Source organism: Tupaia chinensis, unplaced genomic scaffold, assembly GCF_000334495.1.
Source record: "Tupaia chinensis unplaced genomic scaffold, TupChi_1.0 Scaffold000627_1, whole genome shotgun sequence".
NCBI classification, from domain to species: Eukaryota; Metazoa; Chordata; class Mammalia; order Scandentia; family Tupaiidae; genus Tupaia; species Tupaia belangeri.
Genome location: NW_006160147.1, coordinates 2,157,596 through 2,175,347, shown reverse-complemented (window position 1 = coordinate 2,175,347; position 17,752 = coordinate 2,157,596). Strand labels below are relative to the sequence as shown.

Here is a 17,752-nt window from a genome sequence, read left to right as displayed (position 1 = left end):
CACATTTGTTCCTTCACAACTCTAAACCTTGAGGTGATATGAAGGAGATCAACATCAAAAAAAAACATTCGATTCAGAAATGAAGAAAACTGGAAGGTATACAATACACCCCCAGAGCATCCCTCTATCCCTGGCTCCAGCACAATTCGGCGTACTGCTAGGGTCCATAGACACATATTGGCAGCTTGAATGAGTTCGTTTTGTTCCCATCAGGTGGTGAAAGGGCACCGAATAAATACTGGGCAAGAGGAGTTTCCTGGGAGTTAGAAATAAAAAAAAAAATTAAACAATTTTTGTCCCTGTGATAATTCAATGCCAGTAAGAGGCAAGTATTGAAGAGAAGGGACAAAACTTTCATATTAAAAAAGAATTCCTCTGATCACATCACCATCTCTTATAAAGAATCCAGGGAAATCCCAAAAATAGAAAATTAGTTTCAGGGGACCCCTGAGGCACTTTAAAGCCTTAAAAAAATTACAGTAATAATAAATTAGCTATTGCTCTTCAGAGGCTTACAGAGCAGCAGAAGCATCAAAATTAGTTCCAAAGGGTTATGTCCATACTACAGGCTTCCTGGACTGCTCAGCTCTCTTTAAAGCTTAGTTGAATTTCCAAATACTTTTAAAAAGACATACAATTTGACACAGACTGAGTGGGGTTTGTTTAGTGGTAGCATGAAATTTGGTCCTTTATGGTAGCAGCTGTCTTCATCCATTTCAAATTCAGGTAACATCAAGTACATTAAGACAATACATAAAAGAAAGAGTACAACAAAAGCCAAAACTGACAGATACCTCAAGGAGTCACTGAGTTCTCTTGCATCCTTTCACTTCCATCTCCCTCTCAGTCTCTTTTCTGTGGAGAGAAGGGGATGACGGAACTTTTTTTTTTTTTTTTTTTTTTATCAAAGATGCTAAACAATGGCATCGAATGGACAAAATGGTTATCAAGGGAGTTTAAAAATCTGACCCCAAGGAATCCAGGACACATACAGGTAATTCAGAGGTATACTTCTGATTCGGAGCAAATTCTAGACTAAAGAAACGATCATCTCAGGTAAATATTATAATAGATGAAACTAAGTCCAGTTTTTTTGGCTTTTTTTTTTTTTTTTTTAAAGTGTTCTCACTACCACCTTCAGCTATCAATCATTTCTGACAGCTCAAGCAGAAGGTCATCTTCATCCTTCCCAGGATCCAGGTCAATTTCAGCTTCTAATTTGCCTCCTGAAATCTCCCATATTAACTTTTCAAAGTCATCCTCCATAGAGAGTGGGGGCTTTCCTGTTGAGGCTGAGCTGAGTCGGCGAGTTTTTGTGGCCATTTGGGAGGAAGAAGGGCCAGATACTTCAGGGGGTGAAGGATCTGAAGAGGACTGGATTGGAGGCAGCACAAGACTGTAAGAGGGAAAAAAAATTGTATCATTAGAAAATTGTGCTTTTTCAATGGCTGACTAAACCACCTTAGTCTCAGGAACACATCGAATCAGAAAAATAGTTGTTTCTGAAGATACATATAAAGAGAGAATGGCTTTGGGACCAGCAAATGGCGAAATGACTACATTGCTAGACTTCCATGTAGTCGAACGCCGTTCAAGACCTGGTCCTGGTGGCTTAAACTCACACCAGGTGCATGCATGCATGCCCAAGATGCCAAGAGGAAAATGGAGAAGGAATTGTGGCATGGCCATTCCCCCAGGAGGTGATTTCTCACTTTCTGTCTCTCTGTCTTTCTGGAGAGCACACAAGCCCTATAGCAAAAACCTCTCTAAAAAAAAAAAGAAAAAGGAGGAATGGCTTCACCGATTCAGGACTAAGCATTTTCATAATTTAAGAAATTTAACAAAGGGCTGGCAGGTGGCACTGTGGTTAGGAGAGATGGACTCCCACATGGCCAAACGTGATTCAAGTCCTAGACCTGGCGGACTGCTTTCTCACTTTTTCTCTCTCTCTGATCCAATTAAAATAAATAAATAAATGGATAAAGTTAAATAAAATAATTCTATTTAAAAGAAAAAAAGAAATTTGGGACCAGCAGTTAGTATAATGGCTATGTTGCTGGACTCCCATGTAGTTGACTGCGGTTCAAGTCCTGGAACCAGTGGCTTAAAATCAAGCTGGGAATGTGTACCCAAGATCCCAAGAAGAGAATGGAGGAGAAGGGATTGCGGTGTGCCCATCCCCCCGGGGGGTGATTTCTCGCTTTCTGTCTCTCTGGCGAGCACATGCGCCCGATAGCAAAAACCTCTCTCTAAAAAACCAGAAATTCAACAAAATATAAACTGTGGCCCCCAAATAAGAAAAGCAATCCTGAATTTCATGTTTTTATAATTAATTTTAAGTTCAGCAGATTTATAATATATGTCTAAGTTGTAAGTGTTTAATATTATTTATGGGTATTGTCCTCTAGAAAGAATACATAGTACTAATGGCCTGGGGTTTGGTTAAAATGAATTCCAAGGTCTCACCTGTCCCTAGGTTTTTCTGGCTCAGGCACAGCGGCTGGTCTGTCCTCAGAGAGGAGTGGGACAATAGCCTACAAAAGGAAGAGGAAGGCAATTCAGAGACTGAGCTTTTTCATTTGAGCATATCCCTTTCCTTTTGCTGCCTTCCTGAGTCACAGTTATTTTTCTTCAAGCCAAGGAATCCAAGAATCCACAATCAAAATCCTGTCTTAAGACTTTACAAACTTCTAAGTGTAAAGTACAGTCACAACCCAAATAACTGAAATGCTAAGGAAATGGCAGAAGTGTCAGAGGCAGATATAGGGGCCTAGCATGTTCCACCTTCCCACTCCCCAGCACAAGGACGGAGTGGCAGTGCCCTGGACCTGCTCCTTACCACGGCTGCTTTCTTGGCTGGGCTTTCCTGCAGGACGCTGCTGGCGCTGAGCGGCTTCACGGCTGCGATGACTGCAGGGTGCACCTCCATCGCTTTGCGCTTTGGGGCTGACTTAGGGGATGAAACAACTTTAACCACAGATGGCTTCACGTTCACTTTGGGCTTAGCTACGAGAGATAAGAAAATATCTCAAGAGCTGGAAAATTCTTTTGTATAAATAACAACTCAAAATAAATGACCAAAATTCCTTCAGTATTCGAAGTACCACAAACAAAACAACAAAAAAGCCTCCAAGAGACTAGAGCGATCCGCAGGTGACTTGTACTAAAGGAGCATCACATAGAGACATATATTCAAATGACTCATTTCCAATGGCTCTTGAATTTAGTGTTGTCCTTCTATTTCCTGGTGTTTCTCTTCTATGAGAACAGAAAAGATGTAACATGGAAAGTTTCAGACAGAGCTTTTTTGTTTTTTTAAAGAGTTTTTTTTTTTTTTTTGCTATAGGGTGTGTGTGTGTTTGTCAGAGACAGAAAGATAGCAAGAAATCACCTCCTGGGGGAATGGCGATGCTGCCCTCCCTTCTTCTCAACTCTCTTCTCGGGATTTTAGGCATGCACCCACATGCGCCTGGCATGAGTTTCAAGCCACCAGGTCCAGGACTCAAACCACGGTCAGTTATGTGGGAGTCTAGTGACATAACCATTATGCCACCTGCTGGACCCTAGACAAAGCTATTTTTTAAAAAAGAAAAAATTATTATTTTATTTATTATTATTTCTAAGCTTGGAGAGAGAGAGAGAAAGTGAGAAAGTAAGCCACCAGGTCTGGGACTTGAACCACAGTTTGCCATGTGGAAGTTTAGCGCCTAAACCACCATACCACCTATCAGCCCCTTAGACAAAGCTTTGAGAAGCAGCAATTTTAAATTCTGAGAAAGGAATGCATAACTCACTCAGTTTTGTCTCTGTATAGTAATATAAAAAATATTACTATCCACCTGTGTGACCAGTACCTAAGACAAATGAAATCCATCCAACTGTCGTCAGGAGATCATTACTGAAATGTTAATTCTGATAACCTGAAGCAAGCCGCACTATATAAAACGCTCACCTTTACCCCTTTTTTCCAAGGCCTGTGCTGCACATTTCACATTCAGTATTGAGTCCCCAATCCCTGTGGTTTCAACCTCCACCTTCTGGGATGACTTTACAGGAAGCCGCTTGGTCAGGTGCCGTGTGATGCCTGGCACAGCAGTGAGCACTGGCTTCTCTGCCACCTGGGTATTGCAAGAGGCCACATCTCCCCGAAGGGGTGTCAAGACTGATTTTTCCTTCTGTGAGGTTCCCCTCTCCTGCTGTTTCTGTACGTGCTTCTCTCTTGTAGTCTCGCATCTCTTGACTTGAGCTTTAGTGATGTCAACTCCTATGGTTTCATCTGAAGCCTGTGGATAAATTAAAATAACAGAATTAAAATTAAAATCTAGTAATTTTAACAACTTAGATGATTATTATTTATAAAGTATCAGGTTAACATTTAAGTTAAGCAGTTTGAAGTGATCCAGAAGCTGAGGAAAAAAGTTATTTGATATTAAATAGATAATACCATGGTTAAAGATGAAAAATTAAAATAAAACATGTGGAGAACAATAAAAAAAAAGATTGTACAGACTAGACAACTATTGCCCTGAGTCAAAAAGTAATGACTTCTAAATTTTCAGATATTTACATAAAGGCTTATATACAAAGATATTCTTATTGATAATTCTGTGAAACAAAAGCTAGATGTTCAGAGACAGGCAATATTCATATAACAAAAATATTATGTTGCCAGTAAAAGCAAATGTTATGGGGCCAGCAAGTGGCATAATGATCAGGTGCTGGATCCCCACATGGTTGTGGTTTGAGTCCCGGGCCCTATGGCTTAAAAAATCATGCTGAGCATGTGTGTATGTGCCCCAAATCCTGAGAGAATGAAGAAGGGATTGTAGTGTGGCAATCCTCCCTGGGAGGTGATTACTCACTTTCCCTCCGTCTCCTCTGGCTAACACATATGCCCCATGGCTTAAAAAACTTAAAAAAATAAAATAAGGGGTCAGCAGGTGGCATGGTGGTTAAGGCACTGGAATTCTCACATGGCTGACTGTTTTCAAATCCTGGACCTGGCATCTTGCCTTCTTTCTCTCTTTTTCTGGCAAAACTCATGTGGAAAATAAATAAATAAATAAATCTTAAAAAGAAAAATAAATAAAATAAAATAAGGGGCTGGCTAGTAGCATGGTGGCTAAAGGTGCTGCATTCGCACATGACTGACCATGGCTTGAGTCCCGGACCTGGCACCTTGCTTTCTCACTTTCTCTCTCATTCTCTCTCTCCCCCTTTCTCTCTCTGTCCCTCCTTGGTCAAATTAAAATAAATAAAGTTAAATAAGACAATTCTTTAAAAATAAATAAATAAAAAGGGCAAAGAACATTGAACAAACAGAACTATAGGAAACTCTCATATGAAGTTTTGGGCATCAGGAAAACTACTTACCTAATATATTGGTGTAATGTTTAATGGAAATATACTATCAACTAAAACTTAGAAGCACATTTTATCATCCCTCTAGTCTTGTTTGCCAGGGATAAAATTATACAATGACCTTAGATAAACTTACCTCTTTAGCCTCTGTCCTAGTAACACTGCTCTGGGAAGTAACTTCGCTTTCTTCCTGAAGTTTCTTTTCTTCTTTCATACCTATATTCACATTAAAGAGATCGTAAGTTATTTTATTAATGAGGTGGCAACTTCATGATAGATGAAGTTAAAATTCTTAATGAAAGTAAGGATAAGACAGGAGAAAACTGCAGATAAAGGCCACTGGTCTTCATGAAGGCTAAAAATGCACACTGAAATAGCCAAGGTTTCTATGATAGGGCTGCTGTGAAGAGACAATCAAATGTCACTTAACCCAATGGTTTTCTTTTTTTTTTTTTTAATCCATTGGTTTTCCAAGTTGTCTAAGTAAAGTTCTGAGAGAAGGCCTGGGAAGATCCCGCCAGCATTGCCCTCTGGAGTATTATCTGGGGAAGCGGTACTACGAGCCAAGCTCTCAGGTTACCTGTTCTTTTGGTGATTCGCAGCAGCCGCCTTGCCCCGGGGGTGGCCTCAGGCTGAGGCTGGGAGCTAGTGCTACCCTCAGAGCTCTGCTGCACCCTCAGTGCCTTCTCCAGCTTAATTTCCTCCAAAGTCTTGATGTGCACATCCTGCATAGACCTCGCTCTACTTGCAGGCTCCTCTGACTGTCCTTTGCTGGCAGTCATGGGTGGCAAAACGACTGTCTTTTTTATTTCACTGTCAGTCTTTAGCTTGATGCTAGCTGTATCCCTTTTGCTTTTTTGTCGCTCTGCCTCCTGTTGTCGATGTTTTTTTTCAGCCAGGACCTCAGAAAAGGTTTTGATTCGGACAGTGGAGGAGCTTCTTATTCCTGAAGTAGAATCGTCAGCTTTTGAAGGCCCTTCTACCTTGGGGTTAGCCTGCAGTTCTCCACGTTTTTGACTGGCTCTTTCAAGAAGAATTTCTTCTAATGTCTTCACGTGGATCTCACCAACTTTAACTCTCTCTATTTTCATAGGGAAAAAAAAAAACATGTTATTTTACTTTCACATTTTAATGACTTATGATCTCTCTATTCTTAATCAAGACTGCCCAACAGAGATGCATCATTTAGGTAGGCAATTAAAACGATCAAAGTTGGAGGACCAGCAGAGAGTGTAAAGGCTTTATCATTGGACTCCCACATAGTTGACTGTGGTTCGAGTCCTAGACCCAGTGGCTTAAAACTCATGGGCGTGGGACCAGCAGTTAGCGTAACGGCTATGTCGCTGAACTCCCAAGTAGTCAACCACGGTTCACGTCCCGGACCCGATATCTTAAAACTCATGTTGGGCACATGTGAGTGCATGTCCAAGATCCCGAGAGGAGAATGGAGGAGAAAGGATTGCGATGTGGCCATCTCCACTGGGGGGTGATTTCTCACTTTCTGTCTCTCTCTGTCTGGCAAGTACACGCGCCCTATAGCAAAAACCTCAAAAACCTCAAAAAAAAAGAAAAAAGAAAAATCCCCAAAAAACCTAACTCATGGGCATGTGTGCCTGCATGCCCAAAATCCTGAGAGAATAATGGAGGAGAAGGGATTGTGGTGTGGCTATCCTTCCTGGTGGTGGGAGGCGGCGACTTCTCACTTTCTGTCTCTCCAGCAATTACACGTGCCTTACAGCAAAAAATCTCTCTTAAAACAAAAAACAAAAAACAAAAAAACAAAGTTGGGGTCAGTAGGTGGCATGGTGGTTAAGTGTTAAACTCTCACATGGCCAGTGATGCGTTTAAGTGCCAGACCAAAGTGGCTTGCTTTCTCACTGTCTCTCTCTCTCTCTCTGGTGAGTGCATGTGCCCTGTAAGCAAATGTAAAAAAACGTAATAATGATAAATAAAATTAAATAAATAATTCTTAAAAAAAAAAAAAAAAAAAAAAAAAAAAAAAAGAAAAAAAAAGAAAAATAAGGGTTGGGACCACGAAATGGCTATGTCGCTGGACTCCCACGTAGTTGACCGCGGTTCGCGTCCCGGACTGGGTGGCTTAAAACTCACGCCAGGTGCGTGTGCGTGCATGCCCAAGATCCCCAGAGGAGAATGGAGAAGGGATTGTGGTGTGGCCATCCCCCCCCCGGGGGGGGATTACTCGCTGTCTGTCTCTCTCTGTTTGGCGAGCGCATGCGCTCTATAGCAAAAAAAAAAAAAAAAAAAAGATCAGGGACCAACAGGTGGTATGATGGTTAAGTCTCTGGACTCTCATGTTCAAGTCTCAGACTTGGTGGGTGGCTTGAAACTCACACTGAGTACGTGTGTGCGAGTGCCCAAAATCCCAAGAGGAGAACGGAGGAAAAGGGATTGTGGTGTGGCTATTCCCCCGGGGGTGTGTGATTTCTCTCTCTCTATCCCTGTCTCTCTGATGAGTGCATCCGCCCTACAGTAAAAATCTTAAAAAAGAAAAAAATAAAGTTATAACATCAGTCTCAATCTCAATTTAAATTACTGCATGTTTCAGGTAGTGACCCTCAACGAAACTTTTAGGAGGCAAAAATTGCTGATTTATATTTCTACTCAGAAACTTATAATCTGAACTAGTTGAAGAAATATGTCATTATGAATCTTATCAATAAAAATAGCAATAAATGATTTAATCCACTCATAAATATAACATGTGCTAGGTGCTGTGCTAGAAACCTAACGGTAGACAGAACAGAATCTCTGTCCATATGCAGTTTACAGTCTAGCAGACCAGTAATCAGACAAGCAACAACAAAATACAGTAATGACAACTGCTTTGATAAGGGGATTATAATGCCGTTAGATGCACATGGCAAAAATGACAATGCTTGTCTAGAAATCTGTAAGGGAAACATTTCAGAGTAAGTGCTATCTAGAGTTTAAAAAGGTGACAAGACAAAAGAAAAAAGGGAGACGTCAAGAGGATACTGTATAGCTCAAGATCTTCTTTTTAAAAAGACTTTACTACAGGGCATGCATTCTTACCGGAGAGAGACAGTGAGAGAGCAGAATGGAAAAAATCACACACACCCCCACCCCCGCGGGGGAGGGGGGTTTGGCCACACCCGCAATCCCTTCTCTATTCTCTGGGGATTTTGGCCATGTATACACATGCCTGGGGTATCTTTCAGGAAGCTAGGTCTGCGACTTTAATGCAAAGTCAACCATGTGGGATCTAGCACCATAACCACCTGCTGGCCTGTGAATTTTCTTTTTTTGGAGAGGTTTTTGCTATAGGGCGTGTGCACTCGCCAGAAAGACAGAGAGACAGAAAGCAAGAAATCACCCCCCAGAGGGGGATGGCCATGCCACAATCCCTTCTCCTCCATTCTCCTCAGGATCTTGGGTATGCACGCACATGCACCCAGCGTGAGTTTAAGCTGCCGGGTCCAGGATTCGAACTGCAGTCGACTATATGGGAGTCCAGTGACATAGCCATTACGCTAACTGCTGGTCCCTGTGAATTTTTTTTTTAAGAGAAATTTTTTGAATTTTTTTTTTAAGAGAAATTTTTGCTATAGAGTACGTGTGCTCGCCAGAGACAGAAAGAGAGAAATCACTCCCCAGGGGAGATAGCCATGCAGCAATCTCTTCTCCTTCATTCTTCTCTCTCGATTTTGGGCACACATGCACATGTGCCCGGTATGAGTTTTAAGTTGCTGGGTCCAGGACTTGAACGATGGTCGACTACATGGGAATCTAGCGACATAACCATTATGCCACCTGCTAGTCCTGAAGATCTATTTTTAAATGATATATAAATCACTCTACATCTGTTTAAAGACTAAATTTCACATTTGACAAATAAGACCATTTTCATTAGAGAAGGGCTAACAAAAGAGATAATAAAGCAATGTGGGCTAAATAAGAACGATTTGGAGATTATATACACGCATATGCGAAAGCTGTGTCATCAGACACAACTTTAAATGAAAGATCAACATAAAAAATCCTTTTAAGGGGCTGGCAGGTGGCGTGGTGAATAAAGGCGCTGGATTCCCACGTGGCTGACCACAGTTCCAGACCTGGACTTGGCAGCTTGCTTTCTTGCATTCCTTTTCTCTATCCCTTTGTCTCTGTCTGGTCAAATTAAAAAATAATAATAGCAAATGGAATTAAATAAATAAATAATTCTTTTTAAAAATCCTTTCAAAATTTTAACAGTGGCCATTCTCACCTTTTGAGCATGTTGTCCCCTCTCCTTGGAATATTTCCTTACCAGTCTCACTTTTTCCCGTTGCCTGGTTAGCTTTAACTATGCTCAGCTTACAACCTGATGCACCCTCCAATCTAGTTTGTTTCTCTAATCACAGCACAGACCACAGAGTACTGAAACTGCCTCTACAACCATACTAAATACTGCATGACAACAGTTACTGGCAATGTTTTCTTTAGTACAGTACCTGCTGCAAAGGAGTTATGAATTTCTTTAGGTTTTTAAATAAAAATAATACATTCTTCCATTTCAAGATAGCAGACTGACCTTAAAATTATCCTCCAAGAAAATATAACATGAATGGTGACATGGAATCCTTGATACCCTCCCCTGCCAAAATTTCATCAAAATGGTCAATATGCACATCAGAGGAAACTTAAGGAATTCACAACTATGGAAAAACGGCAATAAAATAAATGGAGGAGAAAGGACTGTGGCATGGCCATCTCCTGCACCGGGTGAATGGGAAGATGGAACTTTCTCTTTCTCTCTTTCTGTCTCTGACTCTAGCAAACACATGTACCCTACAGCAAAAAAATTTTAAAAACAAAAAAAATATTCTAAAAACACAAGTACCAAAATAAATTCACCTGAAGATAAGGCTGGCCCCTACTAAGCCATCTAGAATAGGGCAGGCAAACTATAGGCCAGAGGATAAAACACTGACCCAGTTTTGTAAATAAAGTTGTAATGGAGGACCAGAAAATGGCACACTAGTTACGTTGTTGGACTCCCACATGCAGCGTGGCCATCCAGCAAAAAATCCACAAACCTCTCAAAAAAAAAGAAAAAAAAATTAACTTTTTTTATTTTTTAGAGGTTTTTGCTATAGGGCACGTGCACTCACCAGAAAGACAAGAGAGAGACAGAGAGATAGAAAGTGAGAAATCATTCCCCAGGGGGATGGCCACACTGCAATCCTTTCTCCTCCATGCTCCTCTCGGGATCTTGGGCACACACACACAGACACCCAGAGCGAGTTTAAGCCACTGGGTCCGGGACTTGAACCTCAGTCGACTATGTGGGAGTCCAGTGACATATCTATTACACCAACTGCTGGCCCCAGAAAAAATTAGCTTCTTAAAAAATAAAAGGCCAGCCAGAGGCATGTGGTTGAGGTGGCCAAACCCCACGTCTACCTGTGTGGTGCAAGTCCAAGACCAAGTGGCCTGTATAGAGCGTGTGCATGAATGTCCAAAATCCTAAGAGGAGAATGGGGCGGGGGGGGGGGGGGGGAGAAAATTCTTTTCTTGCCCTAAAATCCTAAGATGTTTATGTGCGTGTGTGTTTTATTTTATTTTTAGGTTTTGGCCATAGGGTGCATGAACTCCCTAGAAGGAGATAGAGACAGGGAAAGTGAGAAATCACCTCACAGCGTTCTCTGCCCTTTAAAAGAATAAAGCTGGAACTGGTTCGGGATTGTAGCTATTTTCATCAGAGAAGTTGGGCCCACCGGATCCTCACTCTTTACTTGTATGTCTTTGTGTGTTTATTTCTAAAACACAGCCCCTCTACACTCAAAAAACACATTCTGCTGAACAAGTCTCAGCAATGAGGGGGCTGGCCCTGCCACAGTCCCTTCTCCTTATTCTCCTCTCAGGATCTTGGGCACACACATGCATGTGCCCAGTGTGATTTTCAGTCTGCCAGGTCCAAGACTGGAACTGCAGTCGGCCACGTGGGAGTCTAGTGCCTTAGTCACCAAACTACCTGCTGGCCCCTCATTTTTTGTTTTTAAATTTGCTAGAGAGCATTTGCTGGAGACAGAGCAAAAGAGCGAGAAAATCAGAAAGCACCCCCATGAGGCACTGTCACATCACAATCCCTCTCCATTTTTCAGAACCTTCTTTAGGGATCTTGGGCGTGTACTCAAGCCCAGCATAATTTTTTTTAGAGTTTTCTGCTATAGGGTGTGTGTGCTCGCCAGAAAGACAAAGAGAGACAGAAAGTGAGAAATCATCCCCCTTCAGCGGGGATGGCCACACTGCAATCCCTTCTCCTACATTCTCTCTTGGGATCTTGGGCACGCATGCACGCGTGCCTGACGTGAGTTTACTGGGTCCGGGACTCGAACCACAGTGAAGTCCAGCGACACATTGGAGTCCAGCAACGTAGCCATTATGCTAACTGTTGGTCCCAAGTCCAGCATAATTTTTCTTTTTTTTTTTTTTCCTAAAGGAATTATTTTTTATTTAAGTTTTTTAATTTGTTTGTTTATTTATTTATTTATCTTAGTTTGACCAGACAGGGACAGTGAGAGAGAGAGAGAAAGTGAGAAAGCAAGCCGCCAGGTCTGTGATTCGAACCACAGTCGGCCATGTGAGAATCCAACACCACCATGCCAGCTGCCAGGCCCCCAACATAATTTTTCAAGCCACCAGGTCCAGGACTTAAATTACGGAGTCGGCTATGTGGGATCCAGCCACCTTAACCACATTACTGGCTGGTCCTTAAGGTTATTTGAAACATTGATTTTGCCATCTATACACACAAAAAAAGAAATTTTTACAGGTGAATAATCAATTTCTTAAAAAAAAAAAACAAAAACCAAAACAAACAGATCCACAGAGAACAAAAGCCACTGGCAGCAATATAACTGGTGCTATGATAAGTAAATGAAAGGGAAGCAAAGATTCTTCAGGCAAGGGAAGACACCAAACGTTGTCCCAGAATGTACGCACCTGCCGCCTCCTCACAGTCTGGACCAGCTGATGTGCCTAATCGCTCCCTCAGAGACTTCGGAACTGGAGCTGCAAAACAAAAGAATTTCCAAGACCAGAAGATGAACAGAGATTTTTTTTTATAGGTCACATATCTTTTTCAAAGTTCACAAATTAAGTTATACTTCTCTATGTTATAATGCAAATAAAAATAAAAAACCTCTCAAGTTCTTAATTCCGCTTCTCCACAGAAAAGACTGAAGTGAATCATGGAGAGATTAAATAAATAAATCACACTTTCCTTTAGATCTGACAAGCAAAAGCTACTAAATTAAGGAAAATTATTATTGTACAACCTTCTAGAACCTTGTGGCATTGAAGTTTTTGTCCTTCAAAATCTATTATTTTTTTAAAAATTTATTTTTATTGCCTGAGGGCATGTGTACGCTGCAGGAGAGGAAGAGTAAGAAAGCAACCCCAAATGGGGAACAGTCATGCTGCAATCCCTTCTCCATGCTTTTGGGATCTGGGGCACAGGCTTGCAAGCACTGGTGAGTTTTTCAAGCCACCAGGGCTACGATTCAGACCGTGGTCGGTCATATGGGATCTGCCCCCTTAACCAGTAGTTGTTTTTAAAAATTTTGTCTTTTTTGTCTTTATTTTTTTTTTTTAATTTGACCAGAGAGAGACAGAGAGAGAGAAAGAAACTGAGAAAGCAAGCTGCTAGATCCAGGCCTCAAACCGAGGTCAGCCATGTGGGAACCCAGTCGCCGTAATCACCACGCCACTTGCCGGCCAGAAACGTACTCTTTAGTTATGAGAATCTTCAGTAAGATTGATAGGCAACGAGGAAGGGAGGAGTTCAGTAAACATCTTACTCTGAGAATGCAAAAAAGCTCCCAAATAGGAACAGCAACACATCAAAGCTGCTTGGGTCAGAGGAACAATGGAAAGAAATAATTTATCTTCAAGAAAAGTTACAACTAAATACAATGAGAAGGGGGAAAAAAGAACAATCCTACCTTTGGGGCCAGCAGGTGGCATGGTGGTTAAGGCACTAGACTCCCACATGGTGAACCCCACAGTTCAAGTTCCAGACCTGATGGCTGGCTTTTTCATTTTCCCTCTTTCTCTCACAACAATAACAAAAATCCAACCCTCAATTGTTCCTTCTCCTTTAGCTATAAACCACTTTAATTCAATTAACCGATTTAGTCCGTCACTCTCCACACCAACCTCCAGAACACTAACCCTATGCCACTGCCTCCTCTTACTGGACTGCTCTAGCAGCCTACTAACAAATACCCCACCAGCACTCTTATTCCCTTCTAGTCTCTTTCCACATTGTGGGCCAGGTAATGGTTCTAAAATGCAAATCTGGGCCTCTGATCTCTATGTATACCTGTGATGGTTTGTTAGTATCTTTTTTTTTTAAGTTTTGGCCAGAGGGTGTGTGCATCACCAGAGAGTCAAACATGGAAAGAGGAAAGTGAGAAATCACCCCCTAGGAGGATAGCCAATCTCCTCTCCTCTCAGAAATTTGGGCATGCACACCTGTACCCAGAGTGATTCTTAAGCCTCCAGGTCCGTGTCATGAACAGTGTGGCTAGCCATGTGGGATCCAGAGCCTTAACCTCCATGCCACTGGGTGGCCCTGGTTTGTTACTATCTTAGGGTAAAATCTAAACTCTCTAGTGTGACATCTAGGCCTTCTCCTCTTGTTGTCATGCTTTCCAACCCAATTCTGTTTTGGCCATACTCAGTTCCTCAAACATATCATGCTTTTGCAGCTCTATGCTTTTACAGGGGTTATTCTGTCTGCAAAAGCCTCTGGCTCTCCAATCATATCTGACTGCTTTTCTTGCCAGACAGAGACAGACAGAGAGATAGAAAGCGAGAAATCACCCAGCAGGGGGGATGGCCACGCCGCAATCCCCTCTCCTCCATTCTCCTCTGGGGATCTTGGGCATGCACGCACACACGCCCGGCATGAGTTTAAGCCACCGGGTCCAGGACTCGAACTGCGGTCGACTACGTGGGAGTCCAGCGACATAGCCATTACGCTAACTGCTGGTCCTCTTTCTTTTTTTTAATTAACAAAAATGTCACTAGATATATGTGTGCCTGAGAAAAAGAGAGCACATGAGCACACGTCCCCCACTGGGGCTTGGTCATGTCCCAATCCCCCTTTCCTCCATTTCTTTATCTGTCAGGATCTGGAACACATGTCTGTGCTTAGTGTGTTTTTCAAGCTGCCAAGGCTAGGATCTGAACACAGCCAGCCACATGGGATCCAGGACCTAGCTGCCTCTGCTCGGTGCTTACGGGATGGCCCCTCAGCTGGTTTCTTTTTTTTTTTTTTTTGGCTATATGCTGCATGCACTCAACAGAGAGGGACAGAGAGAGAAAAAGTAAGTAGTCACTCCCAGGGGGAATGGCCACACTGCAAACCCATCTCCATTCTCCTCTTGGGACTTTGAGCATGTACACACATGTACCCAGTGTTTTTTTTTTTTTTTTTTTTTTACACGTGTTTTTTTTTTTTTTTTTTTTTTTTTTAAGCTGCTGGGTCAAGGACTCAAATACAGCGTTGACTGTGTGGGATCCAGTGCCTTAACCTCCCTGCCACCTCCTGGCCCTATTTATACGTATTTCTACTTATTAGACTATAAGCTGAGAGCGTGACAGTGTTTAATGTGTCCCAGAATGATAGAGTAAGCACTCAATGTTTGTTAAATGGTTGAAAAAGACGTCAGAAGACAACCCAATTTTACTGACAAAAAGAATGACAAACACATCTGTTAACACTGTAACAAACATGACTGCTAAGACACAGAAAGGATATCAGAATAGAATTACCTTTCTTTGGTGTTTTCTCAGCATTAGTTTCTGCAGCTTCAACTTTCTTTCCTAGCCTCTGTGCAAGGCTGCGCTTTAATGGAGGGTCGCTGTCACTGCCTACAAACCGGGAAATATAGTTTAAGATTTCAAAAAGTTCACAAGAAAAAACAGACAACAAAGAATGATGCTGTAAATTTTTTGAATTTATTTATTTAATGATTTTTTTGGGAGAGATTTTTGCTATAGGGCGCATGGGGTTGCCAGAGAGACAGGGAGAGACAGAGACAGAAAGTGAGAAATCACCCCCTGGGGGAACGGCCACACTGCAATCCCTTCTCCTCCATTCTCCCCTCGGGATTTTGGGTATTCATGAACATGCGCCCGTCATGAGTTTTAATTCGCACGGTCTGGGTCTCAAACTGTGGTTGACTACTTGGGAGTTCAGCAATGTAACCATTATGCCATCTGCTAGTCCCTATTTTCTGCATTTATATGATATGTCCATTCACCAGCTTCTGTAGAACTCACTTTTGAAAAAGAAATAAAAGTGTCCTTCTCCACTCTTCCTCCCTTCAGGATTTTACACACACATGCACACATACCTGGCATGTTTCTCAAGTCACTGGGTTGGGGATTCAAAACGTGCAGTTGGCCATTGTGGGATCCAGTTCACATAACCACCAGACCATGGTTTGCTCTATGATCAGTTATGTCAAAGCTGAACGTTTCAGGGCAGTGGTGGCATGATGGATCTCATATAGCCAATTGTGCAGTTCGAGTTCCTAGAACTGGCGTCTTGAAAAACATGCTGGGACTGTTTGTGCACATCCAAAATCCCAAGAGAAGAAGAGAAGAGACTGTGGTGTGGCCATACCCTCTGTCTCCGTCTCTCTGGTGAATGTGTGTCCAATAGCGCGCGCACACACACACACACACACACACACACACAAAGTTGAAAATTTCATTTTTTGGGGGTCCTTGGTTTGGCTTCTGTTCTAACTACATGCTGAGAATATCAAATACAGCTCTCAAAATCTAGAACTGGCAGTGTTCCTTGAAACATACGCTGAAGGGACCAGCAGTTGGCATAATGGCTATGTCGCAGGACTCCCATGTAGTCAACTACGGTTCGAGTCCCATACCTGGTGGCTTAAACTCACACTGGGCAAGGGATTGCGGCATGGCCATCCCCTCTGGGGGAGGAGGGGGGCACCCTACAGCTAAAATCAAAAGAACGAAAGAAAGAAAGAAAGAGAGAGAGAGAGAAAAGAAAAGAAAGGAAAAGGAAGGAAGGAAGAAAATATATCATGTTAATGCATAAACAAGCAGAAAAAAAGATAAGCACAACACTTTCCTTACCTACTGTAAGTTTTCGTTTCCCCAATCTCTCAGTAAGACTCAACCTAACCAAGGGTTCTTCTCCTGAAATGACAAAAATGTAATTTCTCTACTAACAGCCAATTTTTCTGTATGTAGTAACTACTAATGAATACAAAATATGTTCTTATATTATGAGCCCATCCAGAAACTCTATTGAAAATCCTGTCTAAGTTTTCAGGAAGACTATCACCTTTAAAAACCACCTAACAGGCAATAGGGCCAGCAGGTGGCATGGTGGTTAAGATGCTGGATTCCCACATGGCTGACCATGATTCGAGTCCCAAACCTGGCAGCTTGCTTTTTTACTCTCCTTCTCTCTCGTTCCGGCCAAATTAAATAATAACAATAATAACAACAAATTAAAAATTAAATAATGCCTTAAAATAAATAAATAAACAAAAAAAATCCCTATTAGTAATTTAAACAACCAAACACATAGTCCAAATGGAAGCAACAGCAGTCTTAATTATTACATTGGCCAAGTTTAAGGAGAAAAATCATATTCTTAACCAATTGGTCATAAATCCAAGTTATACTACTGCTTATGCACTTTGATACATTAGATGAAACTGTGCTAACTTTCCTTTACAATTTTTTCTTTTTTTTTTTGAGAGGTTTTCGCTATAGGGCGCGTGTGCTTCCCAGACAAACAGAGACATAGAGACAAAAAGCGAGAAATCACCCCCCAGGCGGGATGGTCATGCCGCAATCCCTTCTCCTCCATTCTCCTCTCGGGATCTCGGGCATGCACGCACATGTGCCCGGCATGAGTTCTAAGCCACTGGGTCTGGGACGCGAACCGCAGTCGACGACGTGGGAATCCAGCGACATAGCATTACGCTAACTGCTGGTTCCCTATAATTTTTTCTTTTAAAAAAAATACCGTATTTTCTTTTTTAAAAAGAATTATTTATTTTATTTTATTAATTAATTCATTTATTTAAATTTGACCAGAGGGAGACACACACACACACACACAGAAAGGAAGTGAGAAAGCAAGCCACCAGGTCTGGGACTTGAACCACGGCTGGCCATGTGGGATTGTCCAGTGTCCAAACCAACACACCACCTGCTGGTTCCTCTATAATTTTCTTTAATCACCCCATCAAGGAGTGACTGAGGCATCTTCCTTCTGTTGTTTGAATGAAACAAATATTTATTTTTGATTTTTTTTTTTTAGAATTTTATCATTATCGGGACCAGCAGTTAGCATAATGGCTATGCT

At 41.9% G+C, this 17,752-nt stretch overlaps 1 protein-coding gene across 12 annotated transcripts in view; it reads right to left on the bottom strand.

Annotated features, from left to right (window-relative positions):
* Positions 1-473: 473 nt before the first annotated feature.
* Positions 474-17,752, bottom strand: part of ZC3H11A (zinc finger CCCH-type containing 11A) — a 55,333-nt gene continuing 38,054 nt past the window's right edge. For 10 of the 12 annotated variants that reach the window (XM_027776026.1, XM_027776031.1, XM_006159180.3 and 7 more), the window contains 9 exons: positions 16,507-16,569; positions 15,166-15,264; positions 12,328-12,396; positions 5,942-6,442; positions 5,498-5,577; positions 3,953-4,283; positions 2,840-3,006; positions 2,467-2,534; positions 474-1,396 (listed from right to left, as the gene is read on the bottom strand). In XM_027776026.1, coding sequence (XP_027631827.1) covers positions 1,138-1,396; positions 2,467-2,534; positions 2,840-3,006; positions 3,953-4,283; positions 5,498-5,577; positions 5,942-6,442; positions 12,328-12,396; positions 15,166-15,264; positions 16,507-16,569 — 1,637 coding nt within the window. In that variant the 3' untranslated portion in view covers positions 474-1,137. The remainder of the gene's footprint in view (positions 1,397-2,466; positions 2,535-2,839; positions 3,007-3,952; positions 4,284-5,497; positions 5,578-5,941; positions 6,443-12,327; positions 12,397-15,165; positions 15,265-16,506; positions 16,570-17,752) is intronic. The other 2 variants (XM_027776032.1, XM_027776033.1) reach the window with 1 other exon arrangement.